This window comes from Amblyomma mixtum, chromosome 1 (assembly GCF_055824585.1).
Source record: "Amblyomma mixtum isolate Tamu chromosome 1, ASM5582458v1, whole genome shotgun sequence".
NCBI lineage: Eukaryota > Metazoa > Arthropoda > Arachnida > Ixodida > Ixodidae > Amblyomma > Amblyomma mixtum.
Genome location: NC_143012.1, coordinates 294915658 through 294934646, shown reverse-complemented (window position 1 = coordinate 294934646; position 18989 = coordinate 294915658). Strand labels below are relative to the sequence as shown.

The window sequence follows — 18989 nt, the reverse complement described above, 5'->3', positions numbered from 1 at the left end:
TCTCCACTAGGCGGCTAAAACGTCATTATAGTCACGTGACAAAACGCAGAAAAGCATCTGCTGCCATCTATCTCCAGCTGGTAGGCGCAAGCAAAACATTAACCTCCAGTGTTTAGCAAAAGTGGATTGAGCTGTCGATCGGTGGGCGAAGTTGTGCCGCAGTCAGCTGAAAGCCTGGACAGAAGCTGTCTGCACCTTGCCAGCGTTTGCGTGATGACGCTTTTCAAGGATTCCTAGCCGCGCGATTATAGTCATACGTGTAGCTGCTTAAACCACTTAAAAGTTCCACCGTGGAGGAAACTGTACAGAACGAGAAGAGCGACCGATGGCTGCATCTCCAGAATCAAATATGGCAGATTTTGATGCAATCTACGAGGAAGACGACGATGAGGAACGGGCCAATGAAGACTCGCTTGTCAGCCTCGTGCCAGAGCCCGTGGTCATCAGAGGCGCGGGCAACATGACAGTGTGAGTAGCATCCGAGTGTGATGCGCGGCATCGAGTGCTCCGATGGCTGCGCTCACAAAGAAAGACCCCCCGCAGGGCGCGCGCTAAGAGAGTTGCCGTGACGAGGCGTTTCGGTACTTCGGGCTTCATTGTCTTGAGAGTTTTTGTAAATCCACACGCTGTCGCCTCAGGTGGCGGGATGTAAACGTTTGTTCCGCGGAACACTTCATCGTAGCTGTGGCGGAACTGAAGGGATGCCACTGTCGGGCTGGATATTAGGCTCAGGCACCCCTTGCCTACTCGATCCACGTTCTGCATAAAAAGCTGTGCGCGGGAAGATAGCAAAGACAGACAATTCTCAGAAAGATGACAGATAAACGTAAGGCATGAAAGAAAATCTGGTAGCCTCGTGCTCCTCAAGCTTCTACAGTTCCGTCGCCGTCCTCGATAAAATGTAGCGTGCGCTCTCCACGAAGCCCACATTTAATAGAAGATTCTCTGGATTCGTTCAGTTAAGCTTTCCGATATGCAGGTTTCAGCGCTTTCACCGCGTCTGTATGCATTGTTTGTCGCCCTCGGACTGACGTCACATTCCAGATCCATTTACCCATTTCACGTGTTGTTATTGATCAGCTGATTCAGCCGCTCGACATTTTTGTCTCGCGACAAGCCTATGTGCTAGCGGAGCTAGGCCGGGCCTCTTCTGAACTAGACAGGACGGCATATCCAACGCGTTGCCGTACGCAGCTTGTGCAGTCGCTACGCAGCTTACTGGCTCGAAGCGTAGTGGCGAACGCGTTACGATCGAGTGCGCGGTTTTATTGCTGTTGTTTTAACGATGTCTGCGTGCTCTGTTTACGCACGTTCCGCAGATTTGGACTGAGCAACAAGTTCGACACGGAGTTCCCGCCCACACTGTCAGCCAAGGTAAACAGTGGAAACGGCTGCTCTGTTTTTTCTGCGCGTACTTAGAGCTGGTATTTATTCGCAAGGGCTTTAACGTTAGTAATATCGGCTATGAACGCCCGTTGGCCCTCACGACTTAGTTAAGGTTACGCCACTGGTTTTTACCACTCATTTCAGCGCATTTTTTTTGCTGCAGTTTTCTTGCAATACTTTTTCTTCATTCCATGTAAGTACTGTACCGTTTGGGTGTTCTTGTGCACTGTCAGCTACTGCCAAAGGCCATAAACCAAAGCTGGCAGCATTTTTAAATAAATAAATAAATAAATCTACAGCATTAGCCAAAAGTGCTTGGGTCACAGTGGATTTATCTGCACTGTTCATGTGCCTACGGCTCATATGGAACTCGGAAGGTATATAGATCATCAAGAGGGCCTCGTGAGGCATGTTGTAGCTGCATGGTTTCTGCTGCTGCAATGTGTGTAGTGAGTTCTGTGAATTATCGCGGTGCTAGAGAGGCAAAAATAAGTTGCTGGGTCAGTTGATACGGGGCTGACACAAAGAAACTTGTGGCAAGGAATTGCAGAACGAGAAAAAGCGGGTACACACACTGCCACTGGGTTCTCGACTGGCTTATTGAGCATCACTACCTTATAATATGCATGCACAGGTGGCTTTCTCTGCTGCTAGAAACTAAACACATGCATACTGTTCGTTCTGACAAAGGTACTTGTGGTAGCTTAGTGGCATTTAAACACATTTGGCATTTTGGCTGTTATGGCATTTGGCTGCAGAGCCTAAGATCATCGGATTGATCCTGGTCAGGTTTTTAAACATATTTAGTGACATTTACTCTGCCATTTTGTCTACCTTGTCACTGCTCAGTTTTGTGAGGAGATTGTGGCTTTCATTGAGCGACATTTATGCCTTTCACCACTGATCAAAACATTTTGCACTACAGAGTGGTCATCATGGTGCTCAGTGGTTATGGTGCTCGGCTGCTGACCCGAAAGACGCAGGTTCGATACCGGCCGCGGCGGTCGAATTTCTATGGAGGCGAAATTCTAGAGGCCCATGTACTGTGCGATGTCAGTGCACGTTAAAGAACCCCAGGAGGTCAAAATTTCCGAAGCCCTTCACTACGGCGTCCCTCACAGCCTGGGTCGCTTTGTGACGTTAAACCCCATAAACCAACCAACCAACCAGCTCTTTGTGTATATTTTTTGTGTTGTATGCGAGCTTCTGAATCTAATCAGCTACACCAATTGCACTGTTGGCTTGTCGTTTCAGTAGGTTTCAAAGTAACAGTGGCCTTGAAAACTTGCTGATACCTATGCATGTTCTTACGTATCTCCAACAATTGCAATGGGTGGCTGTAATAACTGTCAGATTTTGTTCTTGGGTGCCAGCACCAGTAAGGTATTTATTATTGCTGAAATATTGGTGCCTTCAGGAGCTTCTTCAGGGACTAGACGCACTTTGAGCGTGTGTGCGCAGAATGTTCATGGATGGAGCTCCTCTTTTGTTCTCTATTAATGCCATGGGTTGGAGCGCCTTCTTTCAGGGCTATTCGCTACTTTGCTCAAGTTGTATCTAGTTACACTGCTTTACCACTATTTTATTGCAGATGTTCATCGTAAGTGATTTATGTCTAGTACGAGCTCTCTATAATAAATCAGTTGTGAGTCCAGTGGAAGTGTGTGCTCTTAATTTTTATTTTCTGACCCTGTGTACTGTTGCCAGTGTTTTTTTTTTCTGTCATAGAGGGCTTGCTGTGAGTCACACAAGTTCAGCCTTTGTTAGGATTTCAGTTGTGGACAGTCCTGCTGCCAAGTGCCGAATTTGCATCATGCCCTTTGAATTTCCTTGCTCAGTCAAATAGGTTTGTGATGCAGATATTTCTTTTCAAGTTTGTCAGTTTTGTTAATGTGGCACTAGGAACACTGTGTCTGAGTTGAAGTCAATGGTTTTTGATAGGGCTTGAGCATTGTGCCAGAGTTTAGTCAAGGTCTGTGTGCCCCAGCACACCTGGATGGAGTAAAATGTTTCTTCCCGTTCACACGTGTTTCCAGGTGGCACCTGAAGAGTTCAAGGCGACCATTTTGCGCATAAACAGTGTTCTGCGCAAGACTTTGCCGGTGAATGTGAAGTGGCTGTTCTGCGGCTGCTTGTGTTGCTGCTGTACGCTGGGCTGCTCGTTGTGGCCTGTTGTCTGCCTCAGCAAAAGGGTGAGTAGTTTGGCCTGGGACTAAAACATGGCCCCACTGCACATGCTGCAGCTGCGAATGACTGTTTGTAGGTCTCCTGTTTAATGAAAGTACACTGTATTTCATGGTGTGCAGGAGTCTAGTCTCAAGCTTTGGTTTCATATCCTTGTTTCATTTGCCTGCTGCCACTTCAGTTCGGTTCACAAATAAGACTTTTTTGAAGGAAATATCTCTTATAGCATCTTTTGTGTGATCAGAAATTCTGCTGTGGATGCAGTTATTCCATTCGGGGAATTTTTTCTTTCCGGGAATATGAGGAGTAAAATTTAGCAAAAAAAGAACTTTTATGAAGTTTAGTTAATAAGAGCTGGAATTTTCTCATGATGTATTTCAGTTGGCAATCCGGAGCAATATTTCTTGCTCTGTGAAACCAAAGTGTGTGTTTCAATGAGCGATTTGGATTCAGATTGTGAGTCCTGATTGGACTGTAACAGTATTTACCCTAGACTCCCTAGACATCTTGCTCCTTTGTGGCTCGCCGATTAGAGTATGGCATCACTTTTGGCAAATTGGTGGAGTTCTCAAGCTTCTGCAGAGAAAAATGGCCTGAAAGTGTAGTTGCGGAGAACAGTACACTGCAGCGGTGCGAGGCTACTACTTCTGGCTGTATATTGTCGGCGATTTCAAAATAGCATTCACTATCTGTGCATTTGAGTGAGCCTGTACTTACAGCACTGTTTGTACCTTTGATGCCCTCGGAACTGTGCCTTTTGGCTTTGAAGCATTGTTATTCATAGCAGTAAGAAAGCAATGCACTCACTTGTGTTGCGTCAGTCGTTATATTCATTATGTCTGTTTTTCTTTCACAGACGCGGCACTCAATAGAGAAAGTTTTGGATTGGGAAAATAGCCATCTCTATCACAAGGTAAGTTGACAGAGTCAAAGAATTTCATGTCTGCGCTTCATTGCCATGCTGTTATGGGTAAGGCGAAATTTGCGTAAAATTTCAGTAGACTGAAAAATAAGTTATGGAGGGCACTTAAGGCTGCTTATGTGCTTTGAATGCGAAAGCACTGTCTCATCGTGAGCTCTGTAGCGTGGTTCTTTAAAGATTCCTTCCTTTCTAATGACACACCTACTCATTAGCATACGTTCGTAAGGAAACGCATGCACTGGATTCACCTTTATTCGTCATGATGCAAAGCGTTTTCGTGGCCTATGGGTTGCGTGTTGGCCTCGCAATCTGAAGGTTCTTGGTTTTAGTTGCCCGCTCTGTCGGAAGAAATTTCATTTTTTCTTCTTTGCTGTTAGATGGCATTGCCTTATTGTCTACTGCTGATGTCATGCTATAGCATGGTGACGTCTCTGAGAAATTTTGTGCCCTGGGTGGCGACGAACATCGACCGACTTCTGTGCTAATGGGACACACAATGCCTTTGTGTTAAATTTTTTTTCTCATTGAAGGAGATTTGCCATCCTGCAGAAAGTTGTGGTTTCATCAGCTGGAGAAAGATTAATGTAGTGTTATGTTAACAACTATTGTAAGACTTTTTCTTTATCAAGTACATAACCCCATGCACACTGCATCTTGGTAATGTCAGTTCATTGTCACACTGAAACCCCGACAAAGTTGATGCCAAAGATAGATAGATAGATAGATAGATAGAACTTTTATTCACGTCAATTGCCAGACAACATAAATCAGGCCTACCAAAGCCTCAAAGGGCTTGAGTGGCAGCGCCTGGCAGACAGCTAACATTGGCAAAACAAAGGAAAATAGAGACGTTGCAATGAACTTTGCAAAAAAAGAAAATGGTCACCAAACAGAATGAAACAAATATATAACTATTACAACATCAAGAAAGATTACAGTGATTTGAAATTAATACAGTAAATAGCTGAAATAACTACGGGGCAGGAAGCAACACGGAGACATACCGCAAAGTTTTTTTCAGGGTGTATTTAGTTTTCATGCGGAGTACAGTAGGAGGCAAGCTATTGAAACAGGCAGGTACATAGTAATGACGTGTGCGCTTACCGTACCGGGTTGAGGAGCGAGGAATGCAGTAGCGGTATTTTGGTCTTAAATCCCGAGCAGGGACATATGGAACGGTGAACTGACTGTACCAGAAGTGTTTTAGCACAATAGTTTCTGTTAATAAAGAGTTAAAACTTGGAAGCTTTAGTCTTCTAAAAATATCAATGTCATTACCAATGGACAGGTCGTAAGCAATATTCTTTAGAAGCAAATGCAAAAGCGAATTCACCCTATGTTGCCAGCGAACCGTGCAGTGACCATAAACAGTAATTCCGTACCTAAGTACACTATAGGCTAGAGCATGTACAACACATTTACGGACAGAAAAAGGCATAAAATATCTAATGTTATACAGGACACACGATACAGCACGAAGCCTTTGGCAAACAAAAGAAAGGTGCGATTTCCAAGAGAGATCACTGTCGAAGGTCAGGCCAAGATATTTGACCGAATGCGCATATTCAACTGGTACACAGTTGCAATTAAGACAAGAGGAAGTATGCAAATAAACAAGGTCAGTTAATTCAACTTGTTTTAATGGGTTATGAAAACAGATCAGTTTTGTTTTAGAAGTATTAACATTAATAAGATTAAACTTAAACCAGTCCATGGCTTTAATAGCAGCTATCTGTAATGCTGTAACAGCATCAGTGTATTTCTTTGCACATGCAACAATAACAGTGTCATCAGCATACTGAAACAGCAAAGATGGCACACTGTTAGCAAGGTCGTTAACGTATAGATTGAATAATAAAGGACTTAATATAGAACCCTGCGGGACTCCAGAGGCAATTGCCGTGAAATCGCTATGGAATCTTGAAATCGACACATATTGGCGCCTATCTTGTAAAAAGTTAGTAAGCAGTTCCAAAAACGAACCTCGAAATCCCAGCGCAGAAAGTTTATCAAGCAAAAGAACGTGGCAGATGCTATCAAAAGCCTTGCTAACGTCCAGAAAAAGAGAACATGCGACTTGATTCTTATCAAAAGCTGAATTTAGCACGTCAGAGAATTCTTCAAGAAGAACCGTTGTTCCTTTTCCTGCTATAAAGCCGTACTGACAAGGTGATAGAACACTGTGCGTATTCAAAAAATTCGTCATGGTGAGTAATAGATGCTTCTCAAAAATTTGGCCAATGCATGGTAGAATAGAGATAGGTCGGTAATTACTCATAATGTTTCTGGAGCCACCCTTGTACAAAGGTATAACTTTAGCAGTTTTCATTGAAGCAGGTATTATACCAGTAGAAATGATAGTGTTAAGGATAACTAGTAGAACACCTTTAATTACTTCAAAATTTCTGCACAATTCAGAAATCGTGAGGCCGTGACCAGGAGATTTGCTACGTTTAAGACTGAAAAGTATACACCTTAAATCACTTTCAGTAATATCAGGAAGGAAAGCAGATTCCATCACACTGAGAGGCATAGGACAGTCGGTAGGAGGGGTTCGAGATGCACCAGAGATCAGAGAAAAAAAATTGTTGAAGTCATTCGCAATGCTCTGTCCATCTTTATGAAAATGCGAGATGAAATATGTATCATTGTAGATAGCAGCGCTCCCTCCTTTCAGACTATTCACCAATGACCATGTTTTCTTGCTGTTAAAACGTGCGTCATTAAACTGAGACCTAAAGTGGTTGCGCTTGGCCAGACGGATCATGGCGTTGACACGGTTTCGTTCATGTTTAAACTGCAGTCGTAGCTGAGAACAGTTTGGGGCACGTCTTGATCGAGCCCAGAGCAGATCCTTCTCTTTAATGGCTGCCAATATTGCGGGAGACATCCACTTATTGTCTAAATTTCGTTGTTTAACATTCACCATGCGGGAAGATTCTGCTTTGTGTGAACGAAAAACATCGACGAACCGATCATATAGGTCCGCAGGGGACACACTGTGTATAAAAGAATCCCAATCATGCTTTGCTATTCTTTCGTCAAGATGCTTATAATCAAGTACTGAGACCTTTTGCTGGCTGTGCATAGATGCAGGATGGCTGGAACTATCTGTTAACGAGCAACAAATGAAATAGTGGTCTGCAAGCTTGACCTCAACCACAGCAGACCGCACCGACAGGTTTTGAGAACGCACGTTGATGTGGTCGATGCAAGACGCGACCAGCTGCCCAGCTAAGTATTCCTCACGTGTAGGGCTGTGGATTGTAGTCGCTAGCCCCCACTTTGATAAAGTGTCCAGATAATCTGCGACCGTTGACACAGTGGGGCGTAAAATATCGATATTCATATCACCGATAATGCACACGTGTTCTTCGCGGGAGAACGATGATAATGCAAAATCTAGCTCAGCTAAAAAGATTCGACCGTTACAACACGGAGGGCGGTAAATTGTGAGAAGAACCAGCGACAACCAAGGTGTACTTAGGCGGAGCGCAACTACTTCTGCTTGAGTGAAAGGAACACTAATTTCAGAAACGGACCAAGAATCCTTAACAAAAACTGCGATTCCTCCTCCCATTCTTTGTAAACGAGTGTAAGAATATAACTGGTAGCCTGGCAGCGAGAACTGTAGTAACACGTCTGACGAAGCGTTCACTTCCGTGAGAGCAATGACGTCAAAACTTAAGTGAAAAGGGTGAATTAACGCACAAAAATGGTCCCAGTGTTTCCGTATACTGCGAATATTAACATGAGTAAACTGAAATGAATTGCCTGTTTGATACTGAAAGAACTTCCGGACTTCAGAAAAATCGGAACACTTCACGAAACCTGTATCAGACATGGTTATGTTAGTTTCTCAAGATCCGAAAACTTGTTGATGCGAATGAGAGGTGCGCCTTCGGACCGCTTTGCAAGGACCTTCCCATTTTTGGTCCAGACGAACTCAAAACCCTTTTGTTTGCCCCGAGACCTTGCTAGTCGGAACAGCTCGCGATTAACCCGAGACAGGTTATCGTTAAAAAACAGCCGAGGAGACTGGTCGTCTTGCACCAAATCAGGAAGGCCCTTCCGAGCTCCGAGCCATTTCTGCTTAACAGAAACCGACTGAGTCTGTACTAGGATCGGTGGGATATAGTCGCCTCTGGACGGTAGCCGATGGACTGCTGAGATATCTGCTGGTTGAAAATCGGTAATGTTTAGTTTGCCTGCTAAGGTACTTAAGAAAGTGTGCAAGTTTTCATCAGATTTGACCGGAAGGCCGTGAATCTCGAAGTTACATCGTCTGCTGTATTGTTCGAGATCATTTATCTCTCCACTCATCCTGTCAATCACTTCTTTCTGGGAAACTACTGTTGAAGACAGTGATTGAACTTGTGACCGAAGATCTGCAAGCTCAGCCTGATTAGTGGTCACTCCAGCAAGCACAGAGTCATACCGTGACGAAAGGAAGTCAATAGCTGACTGTATGTCCTCGACTGCTGAAGCAACCTTTTCACTAGCTTCCTTGACCAACAACAGTTCTTCCATTTTCCCCATCAGTGCTGATACAGTGGTAGTCAAAGTATCCAGCTTCACATTCAGAGCAGACAGTTGCTGCGAGAACGAACCACCATCGGGGTTGGATGCTACGTCAGGTTGCGCCACCGAATCATCCTTGCATGAAGGACACTTCCATGTTTCACGTGTTACCGTACTCATCTTCTTGTAGGCGTTATCAGTAACTGACGAGCAGTTTTTCCCCAAGTGAAATTCGCCCTCACAGGCACAGCAAGTCATAAATTTCCCATCTTTCGGTATGGCTTTTGAGCAAGAAGTACACAAAGAAGACATGGTGCAGTCAGCGGCAAAACACGAAAAGTGATGAATTACAACAGGTGTAACCAACACTCACCTGCCAAAAGCGAAGCAAACGTTTAGACCGGGACAAAGGTTTGCCGCTGACTGCAACGGTCCACGAAGTTGACGGTCTTTAAATAGTCGGTGATCGGCGCCAGGGGGACATCTTTGGCAGGTCCAGAGCGAATGAAGGCAAGGATGGCTTGCGATGTCGAAACAACAGCTTTCTTGAGCCGCATGCGCAGATCAGTCACCCGAAGCAGTTGCGAAGGTGATAGCCGTTGAAGATACGAGCCGCTTTCCGGCTGATACTGTCCCCTGGCTTGCAGAGCTCACCTGCCAAAAGCGAAGCAAACGTTTAGACCGGGACAAAGGTTTGCCGCTGACTGCAACGGTCCACGAAGTTGACGGTCTTTAAATAGTCGGTGATCGGCGCCAGGGGGACATCTTTGGCAGGTCCAGAGCGAATGAAGGCAAGGATGGCTTGCGATGTCGAAACAACAGCTTTCTTGAGCCGCATGCGCAGATCAGTCACCCGAAGCAGTTGCGAAGGTGATAGCCGTTGAAGATACGAGCCGCTTTCCGGCTGATACTGTCCCCTGGCTTGCAGAGCTCACCTGCCAAAAGCGAAGCAAACGTTTAGACCGGGACAAAGGTTTGCCGCTGACTGCAACGGTCCACGAAGTTGACGGTCTTTAAATAGTCGGTGATCGGCGCCAGGGGGACATCTTTGGCAGGTCCAGAGCGAATGAAGGCAAGGATGGCTTGCGATGTCGAAACAACAGCTTTCTTGAGCCGCATGCGCAGATCAGTCACCCGAAGCAGTTGCGAAGGTGATAGCCGTTGAAGATACGAGCCGCTTTCCGGCTGATACTGTCCCCTGGCTTGCAGAGCTCACCTGCCAAAAGCGAAGCAAACGTTTAGACCGGGACAAAGGTTTGCCGCTGACTGCCAAAGGCAACGCTGAAAGGCAACGCCTGAAACGCCTGAAAGGCAACGCTGAAAGGCAAAGGTGACTGAAAGGCAACGCCTAAAGAAAGTGTCGGAACTGAGGCTGGAAACAATGCTGAAATTTCTATAAGTGTGTTCATGTAAGAGATAAAGAAAACTTTTTCCAAGTGCATTGAGCCAGGACTCGAACCAATGCCAGGGCACCTTGAAGTGAGCAGCTGACATGGCAGTGCTTTAGTTTGGGTATTTTTTGGCAGGATAGTTTGCAGTGGGAAAATAAGCCTTTTGTCTGATGCAATGGAAGAGTGACTGCCAGTGGCCACCTTGTGCATGGTGTAACCACCAAGGTTATCCTTGGTGGGTTATCTTTGGCAGAAGTTGTGGCTTTGTTGAGGTGTGGTTAGATCTGTGCTGGGTGGCACTGCAACCTTTTGCCACTCTGTATCAATGCTATAGGCACCTTCCACTAATTTGCCACAAAAGCAATGATGTTTACAAATTTTTTGTTGGGTGTGAGGACTAAGGGGACATTTTGGTTATGCATCTGTTGTGCAGTCTCTTGTGAAGGTTGCTTAGCTTATGACATTTCTGCAGCTTGGACTACATTGGAAGCTTGGGAAACAGAGATGCGACTCCAACAGCATGATGGAATATGTGAGTGGTATTTTTTCATCTCCAGTATACCTGAGATAGTTCACCTGCCTTGGATGTAAGCTAGCCTTAAACTTCTGTGCATTGCTTGTGCTGTCATGCATCCCTTAATGGTACGAGTGTTTAACCAAAGTACCTTTCCTACTTGATGTAGTGCTGAGTCCGAATAGTCTGGATAGATCTGGATAGACTTTCTTTCCTTGTATAATAGCAAATTTGAGAATCTGTGCATAGTTCTATTTTATGGTGTATAGGCTTGCATTAGAGGCCATGTAATGATACTACAGTAAAACCTTGTTAATTCGGAGTTCAAGGGAGTGGAATGAACGTCCAAATTAACCGAATGTCGAATTATGGATTGCCCCCCAAAGCTGCCAAAAAATGTTTGCGTGAAAGCGAAATTTACTTTATGGGAACCTGGGCAACAGTTGTCCCCTTTGAAGATGAAAACTGCACAACAGCAGTGATTTCTCGCAGTTCCATAAAATGTCCTAATTTGTGCTCGCCATCGGGAGTGGTGGAAGCTGAACTGCTCCACAATTATAAGGTTTTCTGCGGCTTCTTTTAGTGTCCAGTATGGTAGCGGTGTAGCTTCCTTGTGGAGCGGCAAGGTGCTTTCGAAAAACAAACAAAAAAAAAGATCAGCAACAAGGCAATCGTTGTACCAAACAGTGTGCTGTTTGGCTGGCTCGCTGATTTGTGCAGCCGATAGCCACCATTGTCGTGGGCTGGTGACAGTGACTGGCGACGAAGCTCCGAAAACGAAACTATGCAGCTGGACCTCTGGACTTTCTCGGCCTATTGATGGGAACCTGCTAACTGTCATCATACCTGTCTTTGCGCACAGATCAGAGGGGTGCGGGAGAAAATGTAATATGGAGGATTGCCTGTCGAGCACGTCATATCTTGACATGGCGCCCCTTCGGGGACCAGTCCGAATTGATAGATGTGAGCCTTGTGGGGTCCATATAAACGAGCTTCTGATGCCATACACTTGCATGGGTGTTTGGCGGTACTCCGGCGGCAGTCCGGATTTCTGAAGTAATGGGGCCGAATTAATGAAGTTTTAGTGTAGCAGCTCTGCCCCTCGTAAATTTTCAGTTTCGGAATGTAGGGTGGTTTCCGGCCTGGCACTGGTTTCTGGGTGATGACAGTAGTGTCTTGAAAACTGACTTCAGTGCCGTTCTTGGCATGTCTGCAATCCAGATTAACCAGTGCGCCCGCAAGTTCACTCCAAATTAACGAGTGTGTGGTACCATTGTCTTATGTACTTTTTTGACGGGAGGGAGCAGGGAGGCCAAATTATCCGAATTCCTGGATTAATGGCAATTTATTACCTTAGCTGCCCCATTTGTCTTCATCAGATCGCTTACACCGAGCACATGCTTTTCACATGCTGTTCTGCCCAAACCACACCATATCTTCCCTATTCAGCAGCCACAACCCGGAGCACTTAGGTAAACCTGGCGAAGCTGGATAAACAGAGTTCTAACAGGCGACCCACCTTCTGGGTTTTTAGTCAGACTCTGGAAGAAGTTATTCCGTCCGTGAAGCAGGCAACAGAGAAAGCTAATTTTGGGCACTGTTGTCAGCAGGATGAAAAGAGTGCGAGCAGGTGGAGAGTAGGTGTGACTAACACGCATTTACACCTTGACTAACCTTTTACCCGTCAGTGCAAGCAAGTTTTACTATAGTCAACAACCGAAAATTCGGACCCCTGATTTTTCAGACATGCTTGATTATTCCGACTTTTTCGCCATTACCCGTCAGTGCAAGCAAGTTTTACTATACAGTCAACAACCGAAAATTCGGACCCCTGATTTTTCAGACATGCTTGATTATTCCGACTTTTTCGCCAATGTGTGAGAGGGCATGAAATTTCAGATGCACCGCACATGACTGCTAGATTTTTTGGATCTTGTTTGCACTTGCTGCCAATGCCCAAGCCCCCATATAATGTGTACAGCGGAACCTCATTGATTAAAACTGCAAGGGGGATCGAAAACTCGATCAAACAAACGAAATTCAAGCTAAAAGGAGCCTGATATTCTCTGCGAGTTGGCACATTGCGTCCCCATAGTTTCGAATTCGTACTGTTCCTGGACGTCGTCTGCCACACAAACTTAAAGTCGCAGTTCACGGAACTCATTTATGCCGAGTCGTTCATCCAGACTACGGGAAGAGGCAGCAGCGAAGAGCGTGTGAGGCTTACAGCTTTACGGAGGTGGCGAGCTGAAAGAAAATGGCGGTGATTTTCAGAGGTCACCGTACCCACACAAAACACACCGCAACCTTACTTTTCTATCATAACACCATCAACAACTGCCGTTTCGATGACAGGAAAGACGCGTGTCATTATATGCAAGCCATTGCAGAGTGCGTATTGCTGGTTGCGGTGCAGATTTTGGCTGTAGTCGCTAGGCTTAATTACGAAGGCAAACGCAAACGGCGCGCTTGCTTCAGCCATGTTTCAGTGCTTGTTGCTTACCCATCTTCACCTTCTTGTCGTACTGTGGGCACAGCGCAGTTCTCACTGTGGCGTGTTCACTTTCGCAGCTAGACTTTGTCCCAGCCCATGCTTTCGTTGATGACATGCTGCAGGCAGTGCAGACATTGTACACCAAACTTGTGAAAATGGTCGCCACCCGTCGTCTGTGTGTGCGACGCACAGCAAGATTTAGTCATGAGGAGCTTCAGAAGTGCACATAACTACTGACTGCATCCTCCAGCATATTGGGAATGCGTTAAAGTGGTTTTTTCGGTGAAATTTGATTTTTTGGACAATTTCGCGGTCCCTGAGAGTCCAAAAAATTGGTCGTCGACTGTACTACCAGAATACAACTGTATTAGCTTTAATGATATGCTACTAGTAGCATGCTTGCTGCCGATTATGTGCAGCATTCATTTAAGCCAAAGGAGTATTTTTTAAGCACGAAATGCTTTTAGCTCCCGTTGTTAGTGTGCTGTGGGTGATCTTGTTGCCAGAACTGAGAACACAGCTGAACCTAAATATATATTAGCGAAGCTTTCCTTCACCTCCCTGGTGCCTGTGTGGTGCGCCGCCACTGGAGTGGCGCATGCGTCAACAACAGCATAGTATTCATAGTCCCATAGTTGCCAGCGTGTGGCACGAAGGAACTCAAGTTCTGTCTTGCAGCCTGAGAGGGGCACGCGCAGTCCTGGTGGCACTTGATGAGCAAGGCAACAGCGCTGCATGAGTTTCCATCATTACGTAATGCGTGCACCAGTGTCGCAGTTCCTATGGTGCCATCCATCAGCATGGCCAGTAACCAGCTGTAGTTTGTTCTTCGAAGTGGTGGTCAATAAAGCAGAGGCGGCAGTGGCGTCTGGCCTAGGCAAAAGTTCCAGCGTTCCACATAGCACATACTGGCATGATCCAGTTTTAGGCATGTGGCGAGTGCTGGTCCTATGGGTCCCCATACATAAAAAGCGGCAAACAAAGCCTAGCATGCTGTCATTCGCATTAAAAAACGCTAAGAAAAGAAAAGCGGCTGATGAGGGATGCTTCCCAAGACTCAAGCGCGACTATTAGTGTCTATGAGCCGTCCTAGAATGTGCTACACCGTTCCTGCAGTGCGTTTCATGCTTTATCTACTCTCGTTGACAGAGTAGTCTGCATTTGTTTTGTTGTTTTTGTTTTTCTATGCTGAGAATCTGAGTGTGTACTCAAAGTGGTTACTGAACTCTCCTATGTGGGGGTGCTGTGGACGACTGCACCGTGGCCAGATGGCACTCCCAGCTTCGGCAATTAATGCCAGTAGTTGTTACTGGCCTATCCATGGCTGCAGCGGAATGTGTGTCCACCATGTTGTAAGTGCTGCACCCTTCATAAGAAAATGGAAGCGATGGTACACAGCAATAGGCGACTGAAGGTTGAAGCCCCACTCTGGCAGGATAGCAAGCCAGTATTACTGCTGCTCCACTAGACCGCAGCTTGGGTTTCCAGTGGGGAAAGATTATTATCAGTTGACTGATTTTTAGTTATGCGAGGAAAGCAGTGCAAGTAATGACAAAAACATGACAAGACTATGCAGGCACAATAGTCTTGTAGAGCTTGAATTCGACTTGTTTTGTTGGCACCTGCGAAAAAACCCTGCTGGAAAAAATTTATCTTTTATTCTCATTGTTTGCCTGTGCTTAGTGACATCACGGATTAGGACTAGACCATCCTAGGCAATTGTATCTATGGCAGGCGTCTAGAAAAAAAAGGCACTTTTCGCGTATTACATTGCACTTGGAACACACAGTTCCACCTTGTTCTGTCATTCAGCCATAAAATGTAGAAGGTTCCTTTGAAAGGAAGGGTCTTGGAGTTGAGAAATGTACAGGCCTCTTCAATATGAAAGGGAACACATAATAAACATTCGACTGATGATTGCTCCGCAAGTATGAGTGGCTAGTACACTTTTCCGTTTTGTGAGCAGTTTTCCGCTGGATGTGTAACAACCATTAGACATTTTGAACTTGAGAGTCGAAATAACAGAGTTGGTTCTTGTCTGCAAATAGACTGTTCTCTTTCATTTCATTCTGGGGCTTCCTGTACTTGTAGAATGCTGTTTTAGAACCACCGAAGGAACGCTTGACCTTATGCCTTCACGTTACGTTTCTTTTTTTTTTCTTCTTATAATGATGCGGTGCCCCTTGCAGGTGCTGCTCATAGAGTTTATCCCAAAGCTGGCCATTCATCGGCCAGACTAGAAGCCGTCCGCACCGTCACTGCATCTGGACCAAGGGCTGGAGACGAGATGGGCGGCACCAAGAAGGAAGTGCACCTGCAGTGAATCTCAAAAGGTGGACGCTGGCGTAGCAGTGTGTGAGCCAGAGCGCCTGCCGGCACGGGCTCTGGCTGGGGCTGTGGCAATGGACTTGGTCCTGGGCTAAACCGAGTGACACCGCAAGCTGCTGGATTGCATCTCACTGTAAACGCAGGAGGGGAGTTTAGGGAGGCACAGAGTGGGCACAGACCACTGGGGTTCTGGAGGTCCATCTCTCTCACTTGGCCAGTCGTGTTTTGCCTTGAAGGCACGCAATGCCCAATATAAGCAAGAACAACTAGGTGGCATGCCGAAGGAACAGCGGCCTACTGGCGAGTTAGGCGCTTCGAAAGTGCGTGTCACCTGCTACCATCACCTGATCAAATAGTTACGTCTCGGCACTGCTGTCGAGCCGGAATGCAGAAAGTGGCGACAGGTGTCGAGCTGGAGCCATGATTTGGACAGATGTTTCAGAGCCAGAGACGGACAGTGTGTCGGAGCAGGTTGGCGAAGACAGCGAGTTCTGTTCGTAGTGGAAGAAATTGAGAGGAAAATACACTGGTGCCTTTTCACCAAGGTTAAGGTAACAACCACTGTTCTACTTCACCAGTGCCCGTAGCATGTTATTGTTATTGTAGTCAGCACTGTTACTCTGCAGCGAGCACATGCCTTCATGTACTGTTCGTATGCTATTTTTCTCTCACAAGTGTTGTTGTAAAACGTCAGTGTTGCTAACAGAAGTGTGCAGCATAGCACCATTGTGTAAGCAAGCTTAGTGGTGGCATGCTTTGTGGAGTTTGCTTTCAGCTAAAGCATTTATTGTTGGCAGCAGGTTTTATTGTGCTCTTCATGGTGAACGCTTGTTCAGAGCAAGCGATGATGTGATGAAGGCAAAGCGGTTGGCTCGTTCCTGTGTGTATGTGCGGGAGCATGACGTATGAACAGGCGTCAGGGCTGTGCAAGATTTGAGAGCTGTATTAGTCGTTGCACACGAGTGCAAATGGGAGACCTCACTTTTATTTGCAGCATTTGCATTTCGCTCATCCTTGTCAACATCACAGAGAGCAGTCAAACTAGGAAACATAATGGTATTCATAAGTAGCATGCAGAGTTAGATGTAGCGGGAATGCACGAGCATCAAGCGCAAGCCATGCCTGCATGCTGTCTTGTCCGCTTGTCCAGTTTTCTGGAATTTTGATAACCCAGTAGATAGATGCTTACCTGTTTGTGCAATTCAATTTGTGGAGCTTAAATTTAAGTGGAGGTTAAAATTGGGTATGAAATAAAAAACATTCAATGAGTTTGTCAGATTATGGTTCAGTTTCTAGGTTCAAAACAGAAGCAAGTGGCACTTGGAGCTTGTTATTTGTTCTAGGGGACAAGGTTTGGTTGTTTGTGTGTTGCAGGATGATATTATAGCTCTTTCGCCAGATGTGTAATTCACGGAAAGCACCAGATTGTCATCAATTTTGGGCATGTGCCATACGGTGGGCCATGATAACAAGAGAAAGAAAAAAGAACAATCAACCCTGCATTAGGCAATGCAAGGGCTTGTTTGGCCTGCCATCATATGCATTGTGCAACTGAAATGAACTCAGCGTTTACATTCAATGCTTGCAGCTACACTATTACTCAACTTTTTTTTATATTATTATCTTAATGTGTATGTTCAGACACCTGAGTTCATGTCCTCAAGATTACCTTTAAATCCATATATGTTGCTGTGTGTCGGACGCAATGACAGCATGAGAGCCAAGGAAGTTTGCGTTTCTTGATAAAGTACTACCATAGTATCCATTATTTAGGGTACTGGTCACAGTCTTAAAAGTTGGCATGGAGAACATCGGAAAGTATTGTGGCCAATGGAGGGCTGTACTGCTTTTTTTGTTGTTTGTAGTTTGCCGACATGGAAGTGAATAAGAACGCTTGGTTCGAGAATGTTTTGAACTAATTAGCCATAGCAATGAGACCTTAACAAACTGGCCTAAATGAGCAGCTACTGTACCAAGTGAGCCTCGTGCAAGTGCCGGAAAGACGCACAAGCAAAACAAGGTCGATTCCACTTCCGTTATCGTGTGGCACTTCTCCGAGCTCAAGGAAATACTGATCGCAGTGGTGAGGCTTGTGAACCAGCACAAAATTACACTCCTGCTGTGTGTCATTTCTTTGTTTTATGAACATCACATTAAAATATCTTCAGATTGCTTCATTCAGGGTTCTTGGATGATCATTTAATTTGAATTTAAGGGTTACTGCATTCATTTCATATCCCCACTTGCCATAAAGTCTTCTATGAACAGCGCAGAAGGATCGCATAAAGATGGGTGTTTGATCTATAAAAATCCCGCAGTTTTGGTCGATCACTTGCCGTGCCCATTAGCTAAATGGAAGGCTACATGCCTGCTGTACGGTCTGAGGCAGCATGAGTTTCAAAATTCATGTATGGGATATGCCAACACTGTTGATCACTGAATGACTGCTGCAGCAGTTGAAATGATGCTTGAGTGAAAAACCGAGCTTCTAACGCACGTTGCCTTGCCACGACATCGACAATAGCACACATTTTCCTTGCCGCCTCGTTTAAATATTGTATGATAGTTGTATATATAAATTACTCGCCACAGCGACACACACTTTGCATGGGACGGGTGGGGAACATTGGGCATCCAGTGATTTGAAGTACTTGAAGGCCAACGTACCTTACTACAATTGCATAATTGAGCCAAAGCTTTGGTGATGATGCTCTTGAGATGCCCTAACCTGGTTTGCCTCTCTATTTATTGTTGGCACAATTTATCTTGTGATCTGACTCGCTTGCAGACCTATGCATATCAGCAAAAGTGTCGAGCTGTTGTGTACTTTTTGCCTTTGTGTGCTTGGATTAAAATGCCATATAATGAAGTAGCTGCTTTATTTGCATATCACATTTGGGTGGCTTTGTGCACCTACCTTTACCACCGGAGGGCTTATTTGTGAAAATGGGGAAACTTGAGAGTTGATTAATTACACATGCTGGTGACCTATTGCCTTTTGTTTCGAGGCTGATAGTTGTTAAGGATATAGTTTGATCACTTTGTTCCTCATAGTGTGTTTGTTTGGTCAATGCATGTGGTGCGTGAGCAAAGCTGTAAGCATTAGCCCATTGGCTTCTGAAGTTGTCAGATAGATCTGTGCCCACTGGAAGCAAGACCATATCAAAGCCGTTGAAATGACGGCCTGTGGTTTTTAAGTTTTTATAGCTGTCCTCTGTTTGCATGCTATATTGGTCTGTTGGTTGCTTT

General features: G+C 45.3%; 1 protein-coding gene across 3 annotated transcripts; it reads left to right on the top strand.

The window, feature by feature from the left end:
• Positions 1-51: 51 nt before the first annotated feature.
• Positions 52-18609, top strand: LOC149372111 (cysteine-rich hydrophobic domain-containing protein 2). 3 transcript variants are annotated; one of them, XM_089566467.1, is made up of 6 exons: positions 52-468; positions 1320-1374; positions 3423-3578; positions 4427-4483; positions 10877-10936; positions 15602-18609. In XM_089566467.1, the coding sequence occupies exons 1-6, from the start codon at positions 326-328 to the stop codon at positions 15650-15652; spliced, it is 522 nt and encodes a 173-aa protein (XP_089422593.1). In that variant the 5' UTR covers positions 52-325; the 3' UTR covers positions 15653-18609. The 3 variants fall into 3 exon arrangements, with proteins under 3 accessions (XP_089422593.1, XP_089422594.1, XP_089422595.1); XM_089566468.1 differs by having other exon boundaries at positions 10877-10991; XM_089566469.1 differs by lacking the exon at positions 10877-10936.
• Positions 18610-18989: the final 380 nt, after the last annotated feature.